Source organism: Vidua macroura, chromosome 25, assembly GCF_024509145.1.
Source record: "Vidua macroura isolate BioBank_ID:100142 chromosome 25, ASM2450914v1, whole genome shotgun sequence".
NCBI lineage: Eukaryota > Metazoa > Chordata > Aves > Passeriformes > Viduidae > Vidua > Vidua macroura.
The window spans coordinates 2,827,193-2,844,620 of NC_071595.1; the positions used below are offsets into that span (position 1 = coordinate 2,827,193).

General features: G+C 56.9%; 1 protein-coding gene across 1 annotated transcript in view; it reads right to left on the reverse strand.

The window, feature by feature from the left end:
• Positions 1-13,927, reverse strand: part of RUNX3 (RUNX family transcription factor 3) — a 34,371-nt gene extending 20,444 nt beyond the window's left edge. The window contains exons 1-3 of the mRNA XM_053999035.1: positions 13,667-13,927; positions 12,596-12,752; positions 8,068-8,172 (exon numbers count right to left, since the gene is read on the reverse strand). Coding sequence (XP_053855010.1) covers positions 8,068-8,172; positions 12,596-12,752; positions 13,667-13,927 — 523 coding nt within the window. The remainder of the gene's footprint in view (positions 1-8,067; positions 8,173-12,595; positions 12,753-13,666) is intronic.
• Positions 13,928-17,428: the final 3,501 nt, after the last annotated feature.

Genomic DNA, 17,428 nt, shown 5'->3' on the forward strand with positions numbered 1-17,428 from the left:
GGAGGACCAGCTGCTGGGCTCAGCCCTGTGCAAGGAATGTGCCGTGGTTCAGCTGATGGAGCTGAGATGTCCCTGGTGCTATGGGGAGGGAGCAGCAATTTGCCAGCCCGGCCTGTGCCCTCAGGAACAGACCCGAATTTTCCCAAGGTTTGAGGATGCTGAGCGCTGCTTTTCCCCTCAGACATGGCTGGAGCTGAGCCCTGGCATTTGAATACTGATCCCCTCGATCCCAGGACTGAGCTCCAAGCTCCATCTCCAGAGCCTGGCTGGTGTTATCCTGCTGGATAATTACAGCCCTGCCGAGCTTTGCACTGGAAGGAGGAGCCCCAGAGCGCTGGCACCTGCACAGCACCCTCATGCTCATCCTCCCTGCAACGCTGCTCCCCAAACCAAGGAAGCAGAGCAGACCATGGGGAAAGGGGTTCCCTGCTCCCACATCTGGATTTGGAACGGGGAACCTCCCAGCACAGAGGTTCCCATCCCACTGCCACCATCCCCAGAGGCTGGGAAGGCACCAGGGGTACTTCCTGCTCACTGTGTCCCTCTTCTTCCTCGCCTCTCTGCCCCGCTCCCGCTGCAGCACACGGAAACACTGGAAGGAGTAAAAGAAAATAATGCAAACTCATGTCTGAGCCCCTTCCGCTGCAGGAGGTGATTTATCTCTGCCTGCCTGCAGGACAGGTGACTGCGCTCCGGCAGCGGAAGAGAAGGGTCTTAGGAACTAAATTTCATTTCACTCTGAGTCAAATCCTCTTCCTCCCTCCGCCACATCATTAAAGTGATTGGTTGTGCTGATAAGCCCTTTCGGGAGGGAGAAACAAGATGTGTCCTGCCTGACATCTGATGTGATCTTGTGGTTTTGGTTGATAGTTCTGGTCCTTTAGCTGTTGTCTTCCCTGAAACGAAACTTGCCTTTTAGCACTGTCAATTTTTTTTCCCCTCTCTCCTTTCCAATCTGTGACCCTTCGCTCTGTCCTCCTGAGCTCCTGAATCCTGCCCGAGGGAGCTGGGGCCACGCTGCATTAATTTCCCTGCAAACCCTCCCAGCCAGCCTCCTGCACATCCCCTGCTGCCCCCCAGGAATTACAGACAGGTAAACTGAGGCACGGGGCAAAATGCTGCTCCTTTGGGAAGGAGTGAAGTTCACCAATGGCCTTGCTGCGATGTTCACAAAAATTCCTTTCTGGTGCCACCTGCATCCCATCCTGGCCCACTCGTCCTCCTGCACAGCTCCCTTTGGATCATGCTGCTGGATCCAGCAGGAATTTCTCTGGTTGTGTGTTGGAATTGCATTTGAATTTCTTTTGCTGTGTCTTTGAACAACCCGACACAGAGCACCACCAACATCCTCCTGGAAAAAGCCTTCAGTGCAACTTAACCCCCCAAACATCCCTAAACGACCACCAGATCCCACCAGAAAACCCTTTTGATCAGTTTAGTCTCTCCCGAACACCAGACCAATGCCCATTTCTCCATTCTGAGTTATTTCCAAAGCCACCCCAGGGCCAGGTTTGCCTCTTCCACCCCAGTTGAGAACTGTGCCCTGGGGTTTTCCCAAAGCTTTCAAAAGCAGGAGGTGTTGCAACCAATCCCAACAAAGATTCCTTTGTAGGACGCAAGCAAAAATAATTTCCCTGTTCTGACTCCCAATATTGCTGCACTTAGAAAATATTGGTCGTTTTCAAGTGAAATGATTTTGAAGTTGTTACACAGCAGGCGACTGGAAAAGAGCGGTGGAATTTACTGCATGTGGCGAATAAAATAATTAGAGGAGTGCATTTACTGGAGCCCAGATCATTTCAGCTGCTCTGTTATTCCTTTTGAGGCCGGATTACAGCCTCGAGCTGCAGCACCAAAGGCCCTGGTGATGCAGAGCCAGTGCTTGGAGCACTCCCAGGCAACTTTCATCCCTGTTCTGTTTTCCCCAGGGAATTCTCTACACCCTGGTGTCCCCTGGGAAATCCTGTGTCCCACTGAGATCCCACTGGGGTTGGGGGCCTTGCACAGCTCCACCAGGTCCAGGCTGGGTTTGGCCCCAAGGGGTTTTTATCCACGCCCAGGAACTGAGCCCCGATTCTCCTGGCAGGGTTAACCCGGGTGGGAACGGGAGGAGGAGGAGGAGGAGGAGGAGGACGGGGCATCCCGGAGGAGCAAAATTTCCCCCTGGGATCAAAACGTGTTAGAGATGGGAAAACAGGCAGGGAAACCTCCTGTGAGCCAGTGCCGATCTGCAGAGGCTCCTGCAGGAACTGGGGAGCCCCAAGGATCCCCCAAAGGCTCCTGCAGGAACTGGGGAGCCCCAAGGCTCCCCCAAAGGCTCCTGAATGAACCAAAGCCCTTCCACTCCTCCAGCAGGGCTGGATCAGCGCAGGGAGGTGCAGACACCCACGAGCTGCACAGGTTTCATCCCACAAAAGCAGAGGCTGGAGCATGGCTGGGATTAGCCCGACGTCTCTGAGCAGCAGCACCCCAAGAACATCCAGGGGATGTGCGAGGATATCCCGGGGGAAGCACAGCCAGGGCCCTCAGCAGCAGGAGCGATGCCGCAGCTCCGGGTTGCGCACACGGCGTTTCCTCAAACGCCCTCCTCCAATGGCCTCAGCCCTGCCAGAGCTCAGGCAATAGGGAAGCCATAAAGGGCCACTCAGGATTTCCTCCTCTTCCTCACCAGGGAAGAGGACAGGGCTCCAGAAGTGGGAAATCAGCTTGTTTTAAGCACTGAGTATTAAATTAGAACAGATTACAGCAATATGACATGGACAAATCACTGTCCAGGAAGAGCTGAGGTCATTTATTTATTGAAATTATCTTGGATTGATTTTGTTGCATTTTTGTTCTCCTATTTTTTCCTTCTTTTTGCCATTTCCCTTTTTTTTTTTTTTTTTTCCTTATTCCCAGACAATCTGGGAACTGTCTGTGTATTTATTTCTAGCTAAGGACAAGCAGGGGAATAAAACAAAGACCTCAATAATACCCAAAACTATCACCCCACGGGAGCACTTCAGCACCGAGTCTGCTTTTAATTACAGAAAACATCTCCAGCTCAAGTTTTACGCAGCTCCACAAGGGAGCCTTTTGGCCAAGATAAAGATCTGGATTTGGACAATACTGGCACAACCCACCCTGTCCTGGGTCTCCACTCAAGCTTCTGAGAGGCACAAGACTCTCCAATAATTTATTCTCCAAGCACTTCCCAAATCTCCAAGGGTAAATGTGCAGAAAGCACAGGATCTCTGCCTTGAGGTCCAAACATTGCCCATAGGAATATGGGAACAGGGGATCATTTTGTCCCTGCTCCTCTTTGGCTCCCATCCCATAACCCCACTGCATCTTCCTCATCCTCAGCTACTTTTAGGCTGTTCCCACTGACCCACACGCATCTGCCACTCAGCAAATCCCAACTTCCCTGTGTCCCTGGATTGGGAGTGTTTTATTTCACCATCTCCAGGTTCCTGGAGCTGCCGTGCCAGAGAACACCATCCCAACCTTCCCACAGCGCTCCCAAACCAAGATTTCCCCTTTCCAGTTGATCTTTCTCACGTTTTTTTTTTTTTTGCTTTTTTACCTCAAATTCAAGCCAAGAGTTCACAGTGCATAGGGTGAGGCAACCAGCACCGTGGGGACAGCGATGCCACAAACACCTCCACAGGAGGGACAAGGGGGTACCACCCCCTGCACACCCCAAACTGCTCGTTTCTTCACATCCCAAACTCCCCGTTTCTGCACACCCCAAACTGCTCGTGTCTGTATGCCCCAAACTCCTCATGTCTCCCCCTGTCTGCACACCCCAAACTCCCCGTGTCTGCACACCCCAAACTCCCCGTGTCTGCACTCCCCAAACTCCTGTCAGCACACCCCAGGCTCCTGTCAGCACACCCCAGGCTCCTCGTATCTGCACACCCCAAACTGCTCATTTCTTCACCTCTCAAACTCCCCGTGTCTGCACACCCCAAGCTCCTGTCAGCACTCCCCAAACTCCGCGTGTCTGCACACCCCAAACTCCTCATTTCCCAGCTCAGAGCGCAGGACCGTGAGCCCTCGTGGGAGGGAAACCCTCACTCAGCTGAGGCTCTCAGAAGTCTGAAAGCCAAAGAGCAGCAGCGGTTCCTGGAAACGCCTCGCACGGGGGAGGTGAGAAGCCTTCCCACCCGCTGGCTACGTGACAGGGGACAGCGCTGCCCGGGGACAGCTGCAGCCTCGTTGGGGGCAAGGAGCCTTTTTTGGGGAGGGAAAAGCAACCACAGAGGGAACTTGGGGCTGTGCAGGATGGGCCCAGCCAGAAAAACCTGCAGGGACAAGGTGGGAGAGGGGATGTGAAGTGCTGTGGCCACAAGCCCCCTCGTCCCGGTCCAAGCCACGCTGGGGACACGTTTCTGTCACTCGCTGTGGTCACACCAAGCAGGGACATGAGCCAAAGCACCCAATCTCTGATGCACACCCCAGAAATGAACAGGGCAGGAGGCACCAACAACCAGCACGTCCACAGGGCTGAGCAGGGAACGGGGGGACACAGGGACCCATAAATCCTCCTGGTCTCCCTTTCCTCCCCAACAAGGACAGCAGCAATGGGGTGGGAGTCAGAAAGAAGGGATTAAATCCAAAAGGGATTTAGAAAGTGGAGACGTTAAAGACTGAATGGTAGCAAAAAAAAAAAAAAAAGTCTAAGAGGGGAGAAAAGGAATTTAAAAGGGAAAAAAAATACTTTGTAGAAAAGTTCTGGGCAGAAAGGGGCTGGAGCTGCAAGAGGGAGCTGAGAGGGAGAAAGGAAAAGTGAGAGCAGAGAAGGTGAGAGCCTTGGGAAGGAAAGGAAGGAAAAGGGAGGGGAAGGCAAGGCAGGCAGCAGGTGGGTGTGAGGGGAGGCCCTGGGATGCTCCCTTTTCCCCAGGAACAGACTGAACACCCCTGTGCAGCTCCCAGCCCTTCAGCTCCCCACCTTCTGCCTGCTGGGGATTATTTTGCAGCAGCTGTGGATGTGAGAGGGTTCTACAGCAGGGCTCCTGCTGAACACGGGGCTGCAGAAAGGGGGGGAGAAAGAAGGAAATTCCACAGGAAGTTCAAATATTTTATTACTTCCTGTTTGTACAAAGTATGTCAACACTTGGCACCCACTGTGCTATTTGTTTAGAGCTAAGGTGCCAACTTGACAGAATGTCCTTTTTTTCCTGTCCAGATCTAACCCAGAAAGAGCTGGAGCACAAGGAAAAAGAGCTCAGAGCACTGGGAGGAGCCTGAGGAGGAGATGCTGAAGGAAAGGCACCGCTGGTGTCGCCCCTGGGGGATCCCCACGGAGCCTCCTCCTGCCCCTCCTGCCCTGGCAGGACTCTGCCCCTCGCCCTGGATTTCCCACCCATCCCCAGTCGCTCTCAGACTCCTCAGGAGTTTGATCTGGGCACAGCCTGAGTTGAAAGCCTCGCTCAAGGGCTGAGATGAAGCGATGGGCCAGAGGTGGAAGATGAATGGGATGCCCAGAGGTGGAGCCCAGCCACAGTCCTGGCCCCAAACCCCACAAGGACGTTGGCTGGAGGGATTCTGCTGCAGCTGAGAAGACGCTGCCTGGGCCTTTCCCAGGGTACCAAGACAAATGGCCAATTCTTTCCACACTAAGGATGGGTTTTGTCCTCTCCACCAGCCCCACATCAGCCTCCAGCCCTGGCCAGTGCTGATCCTCACACCAGGAGCCAGCACACACCGTGGACCATCTTTTGAAGCCAAGAAGGGGGAAAAATTCCATCCATTTTTATGCCCACACATATATACACACAGGCATTTACATATATATGTTTAAAAGTGTATATAGTATGTATATATATAAATAAAAATTGCAATTCCTGCTGGCAGCTCTCACCTCCCGCAGCCAAACAAGACAGAGCAGACCCAGCCTCAATGTTTGGCCCAAGGTGGGGATCTGTGCCAGCCCCAAATGCCACCCTGGGTGCCAATGCTGGCACTGCGAGGGTGCTGTGCCCGGGAGCCACCCAGTGGCAGGTGAACCAGGAAAAGCACCTCAGCTTTCCAGGATCATTTTACAGCTGCTGTTTCCACACCCAGGGTTTCTGCAGACCAGGAAGGGGAGAAAGGTGTTTTTCATTCTTTTTTTAAATTGTCATTTTCATTTGAAAGTGTGGCAAAAAAGGGAACTCTTTTAAAAATGTTTTTTTTTTTTCCCCCACTGGAAATTTGGCGACCATGACTTCAAGCCCTAGGGTCAAACTGGGAGCCAAAACATGACCAATAAATCTATGATTCCCTGAAAAAAACTCCAAAATAGCCACAATTTGGGTCTAAACCTTTTCCATCAACAATTTATAGGTTGGGGGTGCAGGAATGGGGCAGAGATCAACCTCTGGGGGCCACACAAGGCAAGGGCACAAGCAGCAAATAAACCCCACACAGGTGTCCTCAAGGCGCCAACACTTCCAGCACAATTTGACGACCAGAAATAATCACAAAATAAAAAGGAAAACCCCAGAAAAAAAACGCTGCCCTTGCAGCTGGGCTGTGTCCCTCGGGCACCCCACACCAGGACAAGCTGCTCCATCCTCAGCTTTGGCCCGATTGCCACGGCCTCCGTATCAGAAAACTGAAATGAGGGATGGGGAGCTCTGGGGTGAAATGCTGAAATTCAGGAGGGACGGGTGTGATTCACCGGGGTTTGGCTGTCGGGAAGGCCAAACCGAGCTCCAAGAGCAGCAACTATCTCACCGTGTATTATTATTTATGTATTCCTGATGATGAGGATGATGATGATTATTATTATTATTATTAGAAAGACGATCTGATAAGGGGCTGAGCCAGCAGTCAGGAGGGCTGGTTTCTATTCCTGACACTCCTGGCAGAGTTGTGAAATTCCCTGCCCAGCCCTGGGGCTGAGCCCCAGCACCCACCACGACCCACAGGTGCCCCACACCAGGGACCTGCCTGGTGTTTCTGGCTTAAAAAAAACCCCCACAACAGCAGCGTTGGATTTCCTGCATTCCAGCTTCTAAATCCATCCTCGACAGGCTCCAAAATAAAATCAAGGAGGGGGGAAAATCCACCAAAGCCCGATGCAAATGAAACTCCCTGGCCGAGGTAACGGCCTCCACCTGGCCTGACATCAAGGGGCACCGATGGCCCAGCGACAGCATCAACAGCAAATGTTTTTGGAGGCGTTTTTCGAAGGATCAAACCGCTTCCCCTCGGTGTGGGCACTACAGCCTCACACGCAAAGGGAACAATCTCGGCTTTATAGTCCCGGGGTGGTGCTGAGCGAGCAGGAAGGCAAAGCCGGAGCGCAAAGCCGGAGATGGAGCCCCCAGGGACAAGATCCCACCACGCAGGGGGTTCCACAGAGCAAATAATCCTCGTGGCGAGGGGAAACTCCCGCGGGCAGCAGCTCCGGAGCGTGTCCCTGGGCGGCTGGGAAGGCCGAGGGCAGCTCCGAGCAGCCCGACGCCGAAAGCCAGCCCAGGCAGGGCAGCTCCCGGAGCCTCCCTCAACCACGAGGCACCATCCTGCCCCCGGGAGAGCCTCCACAGCACAACAGAGACGGTTCTGCGGTCGCAGAGTCTCTCTGGTTTCTCCAGGCTCAGCCCCCGGCCGCGGGCGCTGCCAGCCCCAGCCTTTGACAGCCCGAAAGCGAAACCACCGCGAAGCCGAGGGGAAGGAGCTCTCTGCCAGAGCAGACACCGCCTCAGCACCCAGGGAACCTGCACCAATTTTAGTTTAATCCCAGCAATCAGCCCCTGAAGCCGAGCACAGATCTCTGGTTTCATAACCCCCCAAGCCCCCCTGTGCAGCGCCAGGCTGGGCCCTTCGTGCTTTTGCCATCAAAAAGCCCAAAGAGTTCTCCCATCATCCCAACCTGGAGCTGTGAAATTATCCCTCCAAGATGGGTTAGGGAGCTATAAACCATCCCTCCATGATGAGACATGGAGCAGGAGGCAGGGAGGGACACAGGGGAAAATCCGAGCAGCCATTGGTGGCACCCCAATGCCACCCCTGAGCTCCACATCCTGCATCCCTCAGGCACCGAGAGCTCGGACCCTGCACCCCCTCCCCAAACCCCAAACCCAACCCTTCACTTACTGCGGGGCTCCCGGGGTCCGTCCACGGTCACTTTGATGGCTCGGTGGTAGGTGGCCACTTGGGTGGGGTTGGTGAACACGGTGATGGTCAGGGTGAAGCTTTTCCCTACGGAGGGTGGGGAGGGAGGGGAAAAAAAAGCCAGAAGTGAGGATCCCACATGTGGGAGAGAGAGGCTGCTGCGGGAGCGGGCTCGGACACAAATCCCCGCACACATCATTGCGTTTAAGCAGCCGTCATTGCCCAGACACAGAGGCCGGCGGCTCCCGCTGGGGCTGCGCTGGCTGCGGCAGACACAGCCCCGGAGCCGCTTCAGAGCGGAGCCGGGACCTTCCCACACGGAAAAGCCACTCGTCCCCCTGCCCTGCCCTGCCCCCGTATCGACCCCTCCACCCAGGGCAGCCTCCTGGGGTTTTCCCACCCGGACGCTTCCCCTTTTCCGTGGTAACCCAGCCCTGGAACGGCGCTGGATGCGGGATCGCCTCCGGGGGGCAGCTGGGGCCTGGTGCCCTTGGGGTGGAGCTGGGATCAGCCTGCAGGGGATCCAGGGCCCGGTCCCTGTGGATGTTCCAATTGCAGGGAGCTGTGCTTGGCCTCGGCCATGCGGGCACCCACGGGAGGGCCAGAAACTGGGAACTGCAAAATGGGAACTGAATCCGGCCGGCTCTGGCCACCAGAAGCGGTCACCAGACATGCAGCTGTGCAGGGACTGTCCCCTCTCCCAGCCCTGCCCAGAGAGCAGGAATCTGCTGCTGGGAAAGGGTTTGGATACCCTCGGGGAGGGTTTCAGAGGTGCTTTTGAAGCACCAACCTGTCACCTTTTAGACAAAAAAAACCTAAAAAAGAAACCTAAAAAAAAAACCTAAAAAAAAAAAAAAAAAAAAAAAATTGAATGAAGCATTGAAAAGCTCTTGGGAGCCAAATTTTGCAAGAAGAGCCCCCTTGCCCCAGCAGAACAAGTTTCCATCCGCAGCCTGAAAACGCCTTTATCATCACAGAGGGTGTCACCAGCCCTGGGCCCACCCTGACCCCAAACCCTTCACATCCCACAGCCTCACCCCAGCCCCCTGTCCCTGCCTGGCCTGGCTGGGGCTCGATGTCTGGCCCAGGGGAGGCTGTGGGAGAACAGAAACCCTCCCAGGAAGGGTCTCAGCTCTCCCTCAGGCTCCCCAAATTCAGGAAACCCTCAGCTAGAGGAAGGAGGCTGCACAAACACTCTGACCAAGCCCCAGCAGCAATCCCTGTGGGATTTCAAAGGTATCAGAGGCCTGAACCCCGGCAGGATATCAGGTATAAACCTCGGTGTGATGGATTTCTGCTCCTCCAGCCTTTATTCCACAGATAAAAGCAGTAAGAAACCACCTCCTTTCCCTTTCCCCCTGAAGCAATCAGGGGTTTTCAGATCCCGACCATCGTCTCTCTACAGGGTCGGACCTGAGACTACCCACAGCAAAACAAACCAGGATTTATCCAGCTAAGAGGAAAAAAAAAGGAATAAACCGAAAAATTGACATTTTATCCACCAGAGAACATCCTGGAATTATCCCAGGTGGGAGACTTCCTCTATGGAGCACGGAAAGGAGGGAATGTGGGCTCTAAAGGCGACAACAAGCACCAATCCCCGCCTCACCTCTGCTTTCAAACCAGGACTGAACAGCGCACAAACCTTCAGCTCATTTTCTGCACAGAGAGGAGCATTTGGGAGGGCAAAAGAAAGACAATTATTTCATTTTGAATCCGCAAGGATGCAGCCCCTGCTGCCAACCTGCAGCGACGGGATGAGCCCGCGGAGCGCAGAGGATCCCGGAGGATCACGGAAAAAACAACCGGCACCGAGGGCTTGCGGGTAAAAACCTTCGCAGAGCCAGAGCACGGGGTCAGGAGGATGAGGAGCAATTATTTAGAGAATTTGAAGGAGCAGAGGGAAGGGATTGCAGGCAGCGTGCGGCAAAACCCGGCTGTGAGGCACAGAACCCCAGAGCTGAGCCCGGCACCTCCGTGCCCCTGTTTATACTGCATTAATACTGAATTGTTTGTTATTATTATAATCTTTAATTTTTTATTCTCCACGTGAAACAACCTCCCTGCCCCGGAGTCCCTCGCTGCAGATACAAACCCAGCCCGGGCCGGTTCTGCCTCTCTCAAAAACCCTGCCCTGAACCGAAAATGATGATTCTGCCCCAGCATCACTTTTAGTCATTTCCCGCCTTCTCAGGAAGCCGGGCTGGGGTTTCTCGTCCCCACCGTGCCCCGGCTCTGCTCCGCCGGGGCTGGACCGCGGCTCCCGGGCGGGTTTGGGAGCCCCGCCGGCTCCAGGGGATGCTCCGGGGGGAGATTCCAGCTGGGAGAACAGGCGGGGATGCAGCAGGGATAATTTTCATTTTATACAGCTCAATCTGAGTAAAAAAAGTCTGATTTTTTTTTTCATCTTTGTCTTGCACATGGAGATGGGAATTTATTTTGGCGGGGGAGTTAGGAGCGGCTCTTCCCAGCTCACAGCGCCGGGGAATAATCCCTGACACCTTATTACTAAAAATACCCAAATCTGGCCCGTTTCAAGTGGTGTTTTCCCAAGGAGAGCCTGGCTGCCGGGCTTTTCCAGGCTCCTGCAGCTCGGGCACACGGCAGGGCTGGAGCAGGATCCGTGTTTACAGATCCACACGTCCTCGCTTCGGATTTACACAAACATTTGTACACACACAGGGAAATATTCCACAGCGACCCCAAATTTCTGCCAGAATAAATGAAAGCAGCACCGGACTGTCAGGGCTGGAGCCAAACAAGGCAGGGCGAGTGTGACACCCGAAATAAAAATTCAATAGCAGCGATTTTTCACAGTAAATTGCTCTGAAAGAGCCCCGTGCCGGGAAAGCAGCGCCAGACACGGGGAGTGAAATCCACCCTTGACACGGCGAGAAATCCCCACGGAGCCGCCCTCGGCCGGCCCCAGGGAGCCCCGGTGGGGCTGTTCCTCTCTGAATATGACAAAGCCTCACCCCACACGAATATGAAAAAAAAAATTAAAATAATTAGCGCCCGAGTCCCGCCCGTTAGAGGCAGCGGAGGTGCCGCCACTGCTGGAATGAGCGCCCGGGGAAGGAGTTTATTCACCAAGGGCTTTATGAGACCCAACTCCTGCTAATCCCGAGCTTGAGAGTGCAGAGGAAGCAAGTTAATAATGAATTCAAGAGTCACGCTGAGATTGGGTTGAGTTCAGTTTGGAAATTTGTGCGAGGATGAAGAAAAAAAAAAAAAAAAAAAAGGAAAAAGCCCAACCAGAAAGAAAAGAGCCTAAGAGAATAATTGATTACAGAAATGAAAGCTTAATTCATAAAAGAAAAACATTTTCCATCCATCAACCTGCAACCAGTTAAGTGGAGAGTTTTAAAGAAACTGCAACATGGAGAAGGAGCCAACAGGAAAAAGGAAATGTATGAAAGAATGTAAACTATTCAAGTTTCATAAAGAGGAACAAGTAAACAGTTATTACATGCAAATAATTCCTAACATCACTGCTTTTAATTAATGCGGAGAAGTCAAAATATATCTGACACTGTGTGTATACATTTGAAGCCTTTGAGAAAGTGCTGCCATATGGCCATTAAAATATAGAGTTCTTATTTGGGCTCAAACGCAGAATTGAGTGCTTCGATCTGCAGCGTTCATTGGTGATGAAATGCTGAAATTCTATTTATACCCTCGGAAATTCAGGTACAGGGAGGGCAGGCAGGGCTCCGTGTTTAACATTTCCAGGGGATTTATTTCCCTCTGCTCGGGTGGCACGGCCGGATTTGTTTGGAAAAGCCGGGAAGCCAAATTGCCGTCCTGCTTTTCCCTGCCACGAGCGGGGGAAAATGAGCAAAATCCCCCCCCCCCCCCCTCCCCGAGCAGCCGCAGCTCCCTCCCGTGTCAGCCCTGCAGGCCGAGCTCTGCGTTATTATTTCACTTTAAACTCTCGATTTTCGCTATTTAAAGTCGAGCTGCCAGGTGGGGTTTGCTCACCGAGCAGCCGCCGCTGCCTCCTGCGTGATGGGAGAAATTGGGGAAGGTTCGGGCCGGGGCCGCCTTATTTGTGTTTAGATAGATTTATAGATATTTAGATATATTTATGTCTGTATTTTAAATTGTTTTTCATCTGCACCGCCCATTCCCGGCACCTCGGCAGAGAAGAAGCCCTAAGAGGAGCGAGGCAGAGCTGCCGGCGGGGCCGGGGCTGCTCCCGCATCCCTCCCGCATCCTTCCTGCATCCCTTTCATCCTTGGGAACCGCTCTGGGGCTGGGGGGCTTCTCCCGGCAACGAAACCACGGTTGGAACGAAATATAATATAGAATAAAAGAAAAAAAAATAATAATAATAAAATAAGCTAACAAAATAAAATCTAAAAATAAAGTAAAAAATATAAAATATAATAATAAAAAACAAGAAAAGAGAAACAATTTTCTTTCCGTTTCCTTTTTTTTTTTTTTTTTCCCGCCCTCTTAAAAAAAAAAAAAAAATAAAAAGGCCAACCATTTCCTGGCCGGTACCTACCCCTGCCGCTTCTCCCAACAAATCTGAGGTCGTTAAATCTCGCTACTTGGTTTTTCATCACGGCAGAGGCGTTGCGCAGCTCCGCCGAGTAATTCTCGTCGTTCCCCGCCATCACCGTGACCACGGTCCCATCGGGGACATCTCCGAGCGCTACGACCTAGGGCAGGGCCAGAGCATTTCAGGCTCAAATCAACCTTCACCGAAGCCAACCTGCGCTAAGGTTCCCCCCCTAGAGCCGCGCAAAAAACCCCAAAGCAAAACCAAAAGCAGCCCGAGCCCCCGAGGGAGGCTGAGAAAGTCGGAGGGGGAAGGGGAAAATGAGCTCGAAAAGGGTTAAAAGCAGACGGGGGGTCCGCGGGCAGGGGGTGAAGAGGGAGTCAGGCCACCCTCGGCCCCGTCGGAGGAGTCTGTGCGTTTATTTTGTTGAGTTCGGGATAAAAATAAAGCGCTGCCGAGCGCGGGGCGGCCGCGAGCGAGGCCCCGGAGCTCCGCGTCCGGCCCGGGGAAGCGCCAGGCCCGGGGAAGGGCCCCCACTCCTCCCGGGGAGCAGCGCCCGGAGCCGGGGGAACCCGGTTTAGAGCCCCCCGTCAGCCCTCCGGGCTCCCAGGACCGCGCTGCCGCCCTGCCCGACTCCCCTCGCTTCTCCCCGGCTCGGTTTCGGCTTCCCCGGGCCGGTCCGGGGGTAGCGGGGATGCCCAGCCCGGGGGTGCCCCGGGGGGCCCGGGCAGCGCAGCCCGGCACCGGGGATTCAGCTCTTCGCTCCACTTTTTGCAGATTAGATCTCCCTTCCCTGCCTCGCTCCCCCTCTCCCAGGAAGGTAATTAACCTCCATCTCATTAAACTTCAAAGTCGCCTGAGAGCTCCTAACTGTACGGAATATCTAAGATGCCGTGACCGCGGGGCAATGCGGAGACTTGATTAAAAATAATAAACCGGGCTATTTGAGTAAAAATAATAACCCGGGCTCCCTCGGCGGCGATGTCAGGAGCGATTTAAAGTGGTGGAGGCGGAGGGGAAAGGGCGAGCGTGTCGCGGCTCGGTCCCCGCGAGCCGTCGGGGCTCGGGACTCACCTTGAAGGCGACGGGCAGCGTCTTGTTGCACCTCCAGTGCGACGGCAGCACCGAGCACAAGAAGTTGGGGCTGTCGGTGCGCACCAGCTCGCCGGCGTGGTCGGCCAGGACATCCACGACGGAGCGCACCTCGGGCCGAGCGCGGGCGCCCGGCGCGGGGGCCCCCAGCGCCCCGCTGTTCTCGCCCATCTTACCGCAGGGGAAGGCCGTGGACGGGGGAGTGAAGCGCCTGCTGGTGCTCGGGTCTACGGGAATACGCATCACAACGGCGGGCGTCGGAGAGCCGGGCGGGACGGGCGGGCACCCGGCGGGGCTCGGCGGGCGGCGGGGGTGGCGGCGGCCGAGCCCCGCGCTGCCTCGCTCCGTGCCGGCGGAGCGCCGTCCTCGGAGGGGCGGCGCAGGGGGGACGGCGGCGCGGGGGATCGGGTCCCGCGCGGCTCCGGGGCTCGCCGCCGGTGGGTGCGCTGCGCTCCGTGCCGAGTGTCGGTGCCGCTCCCGGTGCCGAGCCCGAGCCCCGCTGCCGGCCCCGCCGCGCCGCCCGGTACCGTATTTACTGCCGGCCCCGGCGGGGCGGGGCGGCCGTGACGGACGGACCGCTCCGCCAATGGGAGCCCCGCGGCGGGCCATGGCCCCGCCCACCGGCGCGCTCCTGCGGGGCGGGGGGCGTGGTTATGGGCAAAGAGGCGTGGTTAGTACATGAATGGGTGTGGCTGTGCGAAAGAGGCGTGGTCTCGGCAGGACACGCCCCGGCGGGCGCACGTCGGGGCTCCGGTGGTTTCTGGCCGCCGCCGCCGCCGCCGCCGGCGGGGAAGTTTTGGGGCGCGGTGGGGCCGGTTTGGGGCCGGAGCCGCGGCCGTCCGGAGCGGCTGAGGACACAGCCTGGCCCCCGCCGCCCAGCGCGCCCGCGGCTGCCGCCGCCCGCGCCCTCCCCGCGGTGGCGGGACCGTGGCGGGGAGGCGGCAGCGGCGGCCGCGGGGACCACCGGCACTCGCGTCCCCGGCGGGGGGATTCGCCTCTCGGCCCGCGCTGAAAACCGCGGCTCCCAAATCTTCTCCTTCTGCCCTCCTCAAAATTGTGACCCGCCCCATCGCCGGCGGTCTCGGGGCGCCCGCAGCCCCCGGTGCTCCCGGCAGCTCCCCCGGGGCTGCGGCTGCGGGCAGGGCCGGCAGATCCGGCCGGAATCCGTTGGCGAGAAAATTCGTGGCGAAGCCGCCGGTTCTGCGGGATCAAACACAACGAAGGCGGCGGCTCCCTGCGCCCCGCGGGTGCCCCGAACCGCGGGGCGGGCGGGGGCAGAACCAGCGCAGATCGGGAGGCTGCCGTGCCCGCGCTGCTCCCCGGGTGTTTCCCAGTGCCCGAATCGGTCTAACGGTCTTTGCAGACCGGCACTGTCCGTCCGAGAGGAGCCGGCCGGGCCGCCGCATCCCGGTGTGAAACGCAAATTTCCTTAAAGCAAACCAGGAAAAAAAAAAAAAAAATCCCAGCACCAGAAAATCCTCCTTTCCTGGGCTCCCTTCACTCAGTACTGAACCATTTTCCTCCGCCAGCAGCGGTGCCTCGAGGGGCGAGCCCGGGCCGGGTCCTGCAAGCCCCAGAAACCCCCGGTGTTCCTCCAGAAATGAGCAATAGCAACAACATTAAACACATATTTTTAACCGAGGAGCGGCGGCTCCAGCCCCGTAGCTCCCGTTACACCGCGTCAACCACCGGGGTCCGTGCCGGGCCCGCCGGGACGGTCGAGCCCGCCGGGAGCAGCCCCGAGCCCCGCCGGCCCCGCGGGTCGGGCCGGCCCCCGCCGCTACTGGTGTTCGAATTCTGCCCTTTTTAGGTGAAAGCGGCCGCCGGTTCAGTTCTACTTTTCGCCCTCCGTTCGCCAGCGGGGGGAACCCGCACAAACCCCGGGGCGGGGGCAGGGCTGCGGGCGGGGCCGGGGTTTGCCGGGGGTCGGGCACGGCCCGTCCCGGTGCCTCCCGGTACCCCCGAGGGGGCACGGAGGGGTGAACGGGGGGCACCCGGCGCATGCGGGGCGAGGCTGCAGTTCCGCCGTGCGGCCGCTGGTTGGCACCGGGGCTCCGCCGGGGCGGGACGGGACGGGACGGGATGGACGGGAGGGACGGGATGCTGACACCCTCGGGATGCTGACACCCCCGGGCTGCTGACACCCCCGCACCATCCCTGCACCCCCCGCCCTGCCCGCCCCGGTGCTTCTCTTGCCCCTTCCCGCCGCTGGAACGGGTCCCCGCATGGGCAGTGGGAGCCCCGCTGGGGCCGCTCGCCTTTTGGGGTGAGGCTGTGTCACACCCCGCCATGCACACATTTCTCTGATCCCTTTTTATACCGGGAGCCACCTGTTGGAGCGGGCGCTGAACGCATCACCTGGATTCCTCCAAGCACCATCCGAGTGCCTCCCGAGTCACTCCCAGCTGCAGCCCCAGGTGTGCTGGGTACCACGTCCTGCTTCCTTCCCAAAATCCTCTCTCTCTGCCCGCTCTCTGCCCTCCCCCCCGCCCTGTTCTCCCCTCAGGGTGCCGGGGTGCAGCCTCACCCCACAACCCACAGCAGGGCCCTGCACGTAGCTGCTGACTCGCAGCAGTACAAAGATGAGACCCAAACCACAGAGCTGTGACAAACCAGGCTCCCCACAACCCCAAAACTGTCTGGGGACCTCCCGAGGTGCAGAGCCCAGCGCATCAACCCCGTGGCTGCTTCTGCGAGAGGTGTCCAGCCAAGCAAAGCCACCCCAGAGCTGCGGGGACCCTCGGAACTGTGCCCGAGGAGGAAGGAGTTTTCATTTGAATTCTGCTTTTCCAACACAGCAGGATCCAGCTGCTCTGGTCCTCCGCAAACCAGGAGATGTCGACACGTGGGGATTATCCCAACACCGCCCTCCCCGCGCTCCCGAGGAGGTTAATAGAGTATCAGACCCAGGATTTGCATGGGCCTCTTTACAAACACTCAAAAGCTACTGTTTGCATCGCGGGGAGGTCAGCAGCTCTTTAAATCATTCCTCGCTGGGATTACTTCCCTTACAGGCTCCTCTGTAGTTTTTAATTCATTTGAGCTGCTCTTTTAGCAGCAGAGCCGCTCGTTTCGACAGCAGAGCAGCAAGAGCAGAGGCTCAGAGGAAGCTTTCTATTAAAAATTCATCGCAAACTCTCAGGAGCTCGGCACTCAGCAGGGCCAGGCGGGTGTCTGGATCTATTTTGTAGCTCAGGGAAGGGGATCTGAGAGCAGCACGCAGGGAGGGAGCGTGCAATTCATTCATAAATCAAATAGCAGATGCCGGGGCCAATGGGGTGAACGGTGGTGGCAATTTTTAACCCCTGAGTGTCACTGCTCCAACGGGCTCCCACGGGGCAGTTCCGGGCGCTGGGGGCAGAGGCTCCTGCCGGGAGGAAGCTGCGGGACTCAGGGGGAGGAATGAAGGGAAACTGGCGGAGGAAAGAGCAGCGGCTGCCCCTGACATAAATCAGGGAAATCTCCTCTTGGGCAGGGAGCAGCTGCCAGAGTGGCCTCAGGACGGCCCCGGGGGCTGCCCCGGGCTCTGCTGTGCCCTGGGCTCGGGGATCCCGCAGTGGGGTCCCTGCTCAGCCCCGATCCCACTGCTGCTGTTTGAGGTCGGATCCTGAGCCGGGACATCCCCGGGAGCCGCAGCTGCAGTGTGGGCACAGCCCTGGCGCTGAGATCCTCGCCTGGGGCAGCAGCGGAGCAGCAGGAGCGAGGCTTCAGCCGGAGTTTCAGATGCTGTCAGCGGGAAAATCA